The 8,382-nt window shown below is 50.0% G+C and overlaps 1 protein-coding gene across 2 annotated transcripts in view; it reads left to right on the forward strand.

The window, feature by feature from the left end:
* Window positions 1–7,792, forward strand: part of SLC24A4 (solute carrier family 24 member 4) — a 178,746-nt gene extending 170,954 nt beyond the window's left edge. Inside the window, exon 17 of one of the 2 annotated variants that reach the window (XM_003128693.6) lies at window positions 907–7,792. In XM_003128693.6, the coding sequence (XP_003128741.3) occupies window positions 907–1,059 (153 nt within the window). In that variant the 3' untranslated portion in view covers window positions 1,060–7,792. The remainder of the gene's footprint in view (window positions 1–906) is intronic. The other variant, XM_003482307.4, reaches the window with a different exon arrangement.

Raw genomic sequence — 8,382 nt, forward strand, 5'->3', positions numbered from 1 at the left:
TGGCAAAGTTGGGATTTGAACCCACTCTGGCCTGTCTCTAAGGCCCCATGGCGTTGCTCTGATGAGGTAACTATAGTCCAACCCTCAGGAAACCTCGATACAGAGACAGGAAAGAAGGTAGAAAAGGACACATGGGTGAGTCTGGAAGGATCGTAGAAAGATGTGCTCCAGCCCCGTCTCCCAAACACACGCACACACCCACACCCACACACACGCACACCTGTGCAGACATACACACACACCCTGACACAGATACACACACGCACATACAAAGATACACACAGACACGTACATACGTACACCCGCTCCCACACACACGTACACACATATACCCCCCCACACCACATACACACACACACATGCACATACACCCACAGACATACATATACACATAAACACACACAGACACCCACACAGACACACCCCCACACAGACATACAGATACCCGCACATTCACCCACACAGACACACATACACAAAGACACACACAGACACATACACACATGTAGAAAGAGGTCGCCCAAGCTGAAGTTGGCCAGACCATGGGCCAACAGGAGCCTTGGGAGTTTTGCTGAAGGGGGCTGAGGATGCCAAGTTCTAAAGCAAAGGGCGGACCCGTGAAAGTCCCTGGAGGGCACTGCGTCCCGAGGAAGTTCTATGCCTGCTCCGGGAGGGCCGGTGCCCTGAGAGCAGCTGCTGTGTGTGCCCGGAGCCGGCCCCCTTTCACGAGACAAGTCTGAAGCCGGCAGGGCTCCTTCTGATCCGACCAAGGACAGACCCGGCAGCACCCTCTGCTCTTGTCTACCTTGTGGAGAAAGCTCTGGGCTTCAGAGTCAGGCGGAGTTCTCCAGTAAGATGCCTTTGTGTGGGTCTGCCCTCAAGCCCAGTCCGTGCGCTCTCTTCCAGGTCCTCGGCATCCATCTGAACAAGTGGAGGCTGGACCGGAAGCTAGGGGTCTACGTGCTGGTCCTCTACGCCGTCTTCCTGTGCTTCTCCATCATGATAGAGTTTAACGTCTTCACCTTCGTCAACTTGCCAATGTGCCGAGAAGACGATTAAAGCGGAGCCGCTGCCCCCTTCCTGGAAGCTGCTCTGGGCTGGCGTCCTCCTTTCCCTCCCCACCCCCCCGACACGAGTCTCTCCTGCATCAGCAGCCACCGTCTGTTCTTTCATCCACAGGAAGGAAGAGCCCTTATGGTCTTTGTCTGGCCACGGGCCAGGCTGCTGGGCATCCTCCTCCTCCTCCTCGGAGTTCTGGCCCCCCAACAGGCAAGATTCGGGGGCCACTGTTGGAGCAGCTTCGCAGACCTCTGAGCTGCCAGCCATAGCGCTGTGGCATGTGTCTCCTCTCTTGGACACTTGGGTCAGAAGGACTTCTGTGCGCGGGTTGCCTCTCTGTTGCACGGCAGCCTTGGAAATGAGGTGGTCGGTGAACACAAGGTCTCCTGGGGTGAGTGCAAACTAGAAATGTCCTCAGGGGCCCCCTCTGGGCCGGAGGGGGCTCTACTGAGAGCCTCTGAATCCTGCCGGAAGCATCTCAGCTCGGAGGGCGCAAGGCTCGATCGACCTGTTGGGAATTGGAGGCGATGATAGCAAATGCTCCACCCCTTTTTCTAGAAAATTTGGAAGACTGGAAACAGTTGTTCACAGCAAAAGAGAGACAGTGAGTGACTCTCTTACCATGTGTATGGAGGCAATCAGAGAATGAGCAATGAAACATTCAACATCAAATGTCAGCTCTAGATCATCATACTTGAAAACATATCATTCCATGCAGAGGACCTGGATGGGAACAAAAACGGGAACGCTTAATGGAAAATGGGTCCTGTGTGTGTCACGTTGCGTTGACACTAAGATGACTGGTTTGGAACATAAGAGGGAAAGACTAACATCTCAACAGGTGCTAACTCAGAGACACGCTGGAGACTGTCGTTTACAGCCATTCATTCCAGACCTCCTGTGGGATGTGACGCGCTGTCTGTTTGGGTTTGTCATTTCTTTGCTCATGCTCTGCTCTCCAAACCGCCCTGTTCAAAGACCCAATTGTTTATATGCCCAACAAATTTCAGAGCCCGCTGAACTGGAATGAGTGTGCCAGAAGTCATAGTTAGTGACAAGAAGAGAGAGGTCCTGAAAAACCACCGGTTGCTCTCTGGTTAGCTGGAGGCAAGGATGAAAACCGTAACTTGGAATTTTTTAGAAGTTTCTTGAACCTTCTAGTCTGCTACGCATGAAAGGCCAAAGATGGGAGGCGGATTCAAAACTAGATAGAAAAATATTTGACAATTGTCGCCTGCTTCAGAGCTCTCCAATATAGATTAAAAAGATTTATGAACACAAACCATCCGTGGTTTCTGAACAGAAAGCACAATGAATTTTATACAGAGGCGGGGTTTTTTTATTTTTTTAATGTTTCTATTGCAGAGGTCTTATCAGATTTGATGCACTTTTAATATTGGGATATTTTGCACAGAAGACCATATGGGAATGCCCCGTGACTGTGTAAAAAAAAAAAAAAACGGAGGCTTTTATCGAGTCACTGATAATCGGCCATGGGTGATGAGTATGAATCCAACAGCTGATTCTTTCCTGAGACGCAGGTTGTGACCCGCAGTGGAATTTGTGGCTGGGCTCTTCAGGGCCTCCTGCATTTCAGAAGGAGAACGTGTTTGAGCTTGTGTCCCTTAAATTCCTTTAGCGTGAGCCTGAGATGTGACAGCGCCATCAGCAAGCTTCTATTCTGGATCCTCATCAGTCAGTGTTAGTAGCTACACCAAGTTAAGGCTTCTCCCTTTGTTTCTCGGTCTAGATACTTCATGGTCTGCAAGTTGAGGACAAGGGCAATTTTCCTAAGAAATTAGCTAAGGGAGAGGCCAGGGAGCCTGTAAGTTCATCACTGTAAACTTTCACATGCAGGTAGCAGCTCCTTCAGGACCACTCTGTCTGCCTAGAACAGTAGCTGGTCTTCTCTGTCTTACAGACTCATCCAGTTTTCAGAATTCATCTGTCCCTGTTGTGATGCTCAAAACTGCCCTGTGATGTAAGGAGGGATTATTTTCCTCGTTTAACAGGGAATATAGTCTTGAAAAAGGCAGGTGACCCTGGATCAATGGCTAGTAAGTAGCAGAACGGGAGCCGAGCTCCCGATCGTCACCCCTCCCAGCTCAGCCAGTCCAGTGTGTGGCCGTCCTTGGTGGCCCAGGCATGGATGTGTCCTTGCCCTTGAGGTTGGTCCGTATTGTTTGAGTCAAAACTTCATCACATTTTGGAGTTCCCGTTGTGGCTCACTGGGTAAAGGACCTGACCTAGTCTCCATGAGGATTCAGGTTCAGTCCCTGGCTTGCATAATGGGTTAAGGATGTGGTGTTACCACAAGCAGTGGCATAGGTTGTAGATGCAGCTCAGAGCCTGCATTGCTGTGGCTGCGGTGGAGGCCGGCAGGCAGAGCTCTGATTCAGTGCTTAGCCTGGGAATTTCAATTTGCTGAAGGTGCGGCAGTAAAAGGAGAAAAAAAAATAAAAACTTCATCACGTTTCTAATTGACATCTCGGTGCTCCAGCTCACATCCTAAGATAAATCCCCATCCTATGTCCCTATTTTTTCTGATAAAAATCAAAAAATATTTTTAGCTACAACAAGACCCAGGCCACAGGGCTCCCGATGACACCCATGCTGGTGTTCAAGTCTTTGAATCTTTATGCAGCTTTCAGAGAATAAATCCAAATTATGCGCCTCTTTCTCAGCAGCACCCATCTGAGATTATAAAGTATACTGCAGTTGCAGTTTGAGACAAAAAATGATGTTTTTAGCATGTAGAGCCGTCCTCCTGGCTAAGTCTCTTATGACTTTCATGTGCCAATGTCACTTCCTTAAAGGATCTATGCGTTTATTGTAGCTAGGAAACTATGTATCTATATATCTATAGATATATAGAGGTATACACGGTAGGTGAAGAATTGTCTTTTTTAACTAAATATTTTTCCATCTCAAGTTTAAAGAATTGCTTGATTAATTAGGCCTTCATTTTAAAATAATGCTTTCATCACTGCACAGAATTACTTCCTTTGTCTTATTCCTGAAGCTAATTAGCATGGAGTAATTACTCTGCTATGAATATAGGCAATTAAAAAAAAATAAACTTAGCTCTTCGAATAGGGGGGCAGAAAAATGAACCATGGGACTCAGAAAGTGTCTCTAGAAGCTGAAGTAGGTGCTATCTGTCCGATTCTGGCTTGGAATTTGCCCTTGCCAGCCCTAGAAAGATCAGGGTGGAAGGTGTGCCATGTCTTGAGAATGTGGCCCTGGAGGAAGGTTCTGGATCAGCTGCAGGGAGAGGCTAATGTTAAGGGCAGGTCACAGTCGTCCCACCCCATCCTTCCTGTAACGCACGGTCTGCTGGCCGCTGTTCGAGCACCGACCTTGTGAGTTCATGACCTGCTCCCCTCGCTCCCCGCCACCCCTCCTGTTAGCACTGTTTCTTGCTTCGCCCTGTCAATCCCCTGCCTTGCAGACCCAAGCAGCTGAAAAGGCCTGACCCTCCCGGAGCCAGCTTCAACTAGGTGGGCACGCCCATCGCTCTAGGGCCGTCCTGCAGACCCCGACCAAAGACCCCCTCCTCGGCTACCCATGGTCTAGGTCCCAAAGAGAGAAACTGCCTGCTCTTCCCTCCTGGGGGATTTGGGAGCCTGGCAGCATTAGCAGGAGCCCGCCCTCAGGGAACACTGGACTCTGCAAACAGGCTGGGACCCCGAGAAGGGTGTGAGCGGCCTCCTGGCCTGACCCCCCCTGAGTCCTCAGGCCCCTCCCTCCCCTTAAGCTGGGGGTGGACAGAGGTGAGGTAGACAGTTGCTGTCCTCCTTCCCAGGTGTGAAATGGGCTGCAAGGTCAAGGTCTAGAACAGGGCAAGGGAGAGACCCAGAGCCTCCAGCAGGGGCCGGCGCTGCTCGTTGAGCCCGTGGTCTTCCTGTCCAGCCTGACACCCAGTGGCCCTTTGGGCCAGGTGAGCCTCTCCTCTCTCACCCCCACCTCTTCTTCCCTCACAGGCCAGGTCCCCCCTAATGCCCTCTGAACACTGTTTCTTTGTGAGTCTTCCTGCCCTTTGGGGCAGCCAGCAGGTGCATCCAGGGCCCCTGGGGTGGGCCACCTCTTGGCAACTTCATGTTGCCAAGTCATTCTCATAGGAACTTCCAGAAATTTTTGAAAACGCTCTCGGGGCAGTGCTTGGGCAGCAGGAACTGCATCACCCTCCATCCATGCCTGGACCCAACGTGCTGCTTCTGGCCCCTGCCCTCCCCATGTGGATTCTCCCAGAGCGCCCAGGGCACCCCACCAGCTGTGAGCCCTACGCTCTGCAACTGGTCATGCGAGCCCTCTCCAGGCCTTCTGGAAGCATACCGAAAGGGCCTCTCCAGCCTGGGTAAATCTCCCCCACTGTCTCAGCCATGGCCGTGGTAGAACAAGAGGGTCTTTGCCTGGGCCCATCCCACAAGGCGAAGGACGGGGGTGGGACACAGGCTTTGTTACCTGTCTCGTGGGAGGCCCCTTTGCCTTGTCACAGAGAACCCTTCCCCAAAGGGCAGTCATGAGGGTGCAGGTTTTTACAAGACGTTGCGCTGGCTTCTTAGTAGGGAAAACTAGATTGGGCGCTAGTGCTTAACCTCGGGCTTAGTAGCCAATGGTCAGTATCCAAAGTCACCTGCTGCCCAACCTCAAGGAAGTGGTACCTACCGGAAATCGGGAGGAGAGGTGCTTTTCTCCCATCCTGCCCCCCCAGGAGGAGTTCTTTCCATCCCAACAGGGCAGCCAATTATTTTATGGGGATTTTTTTAAATAGTCTAACTGGTCAATCACAAAGGGCTGCCTGATTCCATTGGTTTCTGCTAAACCCTCACATGCTGCTGGGGGCCGGGCTCAGTATCATCTTCTACCCCCATGTCTCTAAGGCCTTCCGTCGCCTCCTGTGGGGTCAGTGTCCATTCACCAGGGTCTAGTATCGTCCACACACTTCATCACAGGAGCCAAGTACGTTCCCTCTTCTGGTCTGAAAAACCCTTGCTGCCTGAACACTGGGATACAGAACCGGGGCCACAGGAAGTGGCTCTGACAGAAACACCCCCTGTAGCCATCTGAGCAAGCCCATAAGTCCTTGCTTATGTGGCCTTTCCACCTGTTAGATTTATGGGTCTGGGATGGGCTGTCTCTTGGTTAAAAGCCCTCTGACCCATATGGGCTTCCCCACCCCTAACCTCATCGTTGCCAGAATTCAAACAGTTGCCTTTTATGCAACACGTTGGTTGGGGCTTTTCCGCAGCCGAAGCCAACAAAGCCCTTGATCCTGGACAGACTATGTACCTCCCACCCTACTGCTGGAAAACAAGGTTTTTTTTTTAACGATCGGAAGTATGTGCAGCTCTTGGTTTCAGGTCGCGTGGTTTGGTGTGACCAGCCTTTGTGTATAAATGAGAGTCCCAGTCAACAGAGCCCTCCCTGCTCCCGCTCCAGAATTTCCAAGGAGGGACTTCCCAAGTATTCAGACGGACACACAGCGCCCTTTCAATGGAAAGAGCCAGGCCTTTCCTCTCACTGAAAATGGCTGGGATGGGAGCCAGGCAGCCCTGTTTTTCTAAATCGGATGTTCTGGTGGGTTTTCCCTGGCCACTGGGACATTCCTGCCCTCACCTCCAGAGGGGCCCTTCTGAGCTGTCCAAACACAACCTGGCACTTCCTCCACTTGGCTTGGACCAGGGATAGCTGGGGACCCAGTGGCCAGAGTCATGGCTGGGCCTCTGTGGCCCGCTCTTGGGGAGTCTCCTCCAAGGGCTGCTAGTCTGGGAGGCTGAGTGTCCAGGTCAGAGCACAAGCCCCCCTGGTTGGGTCCCCCCTGTATGTGTCTCCCATCCAGCCTGCTAGCCCAGAGCAGTCGCTGGGTATCTGAACACAAAGAGAGCCTTGATCACCTAGAGAGGAAAGAGGGCTGCCAGCAAAGATGGAGCCCAGCCGTGCGCAGACACGGGCACTGCCAAGGAAAGAGCCGAGCAGACTGGGCACACTGGGCACAGTTTCCTCGGGACCATGCGATCTTCCTGGGGCCCAGCCATGACCTACAAAGAGCAGGTAGATAGAACCAGAGCACTCTCATGCTCAGAAAACCTCCGTAGAATCAACCAGAACCAAAAACCTCTGGGCTGGTTACATGTCACTGGAGTCCCGTGAGATAATTCTGGCACGTGGGCTGAATGCTGCCATCTTTGTTCATCTTCTCGAATGGGCAAAGCAGGAGCAATGAATTGAAAAGTTGTAAATAATAAATATATTTATCCCGCTATTTATTTTTTCAATAACTGTGACCTCCTGCACTGTGAATGCTCTGTGATATGAGATTCTTAGTTTCATAAAACTGTCATTAAATTTGAATGACTTGATCTTATTGGTTACGAAACACTGGCATGAGTTTTATTCTTATTGTGAAGAAAAATCTAGAATAAATATGAACTAAATCTTTATAAGCAATCTAGCAGTCAGTATTGTCATGCAATATATGAAAATCTGTACACTGTCAATAAAATAAATGAACACCAGTTGTCTTTCCCTGAAGAGAGCTTCCAGTCATGTTTTAAGAGACATGGACATATTTGTATTTTTTTTTGAAAGAAATCTTTACACTGGAATAACAGCCATTGATTGAAGCCATTTCTATTTGCATATTGAGAAAAAAATAAACTTCAAAAAGGATGAGGGTTGGAGCTTTTTAATTATAATGATTGGTAATGAATAAAACAAAGCAGAAATCTCATAACTTGACTAGTGTGACTGAATTCAGAATGACCCAGACTTTTCTTGCCTCATCAGCAAGGCCAGCTTTATGGGCAGGGGACCCATGCAGGGGACTTCTGAGTGGGTAAAGTTGGAATCTTTTGTAACTTTCAAAAGATTATACAGGGCCTCCCTTAGAAGGGTCCCAGGAGTTCCCATTGCGGTTCAGCAGTTAACAAACCCGACTAGCATCCATGAGGACGCAGGTTCGATCCCTGGCCTCACTCAGTGGGTTGAGGATCTGGCATTGCCATGAGCTGTGGTGTATATCACAGACGCGGCTGGGATCCCCAGTTGCTGTGGCTGTGGTATAGGCCTGTGGCTACAGCTCCGATTGGACCCCTAGTGGGAACCTCCATATGCTGCCCGTGTGGCCCTAAAAAAGACAAAAATAAAAAAAAAGAAGGGCCTTAGGCTAGGTTGTCACCATCTTGAAATTCTTAATGATTGTCTGTAAAGGGACCTCACATTTTTTAAAACTGAAGCATAGTTGCTATATAATCTTTTGTAAGTGATGGGGATACCATATAATGATTCACAATTTTTAAAGATTATACCCTGTTTATAGTT

This window comes from Sus scrofa, chromosome 7, assembly GCF_000003025.6.
Source record: "Sus scrofa isolate TJ Tabasco breed Duroc chromosome 7, Sscrofa11.1, whole genome shotgun sequence".
Classification (NCBI taxonomy): Eukaryota; Metazoa; Chordata; class Mammalia; order Artiodactyla; family Suidae; genus Sus; species Sus scrofa.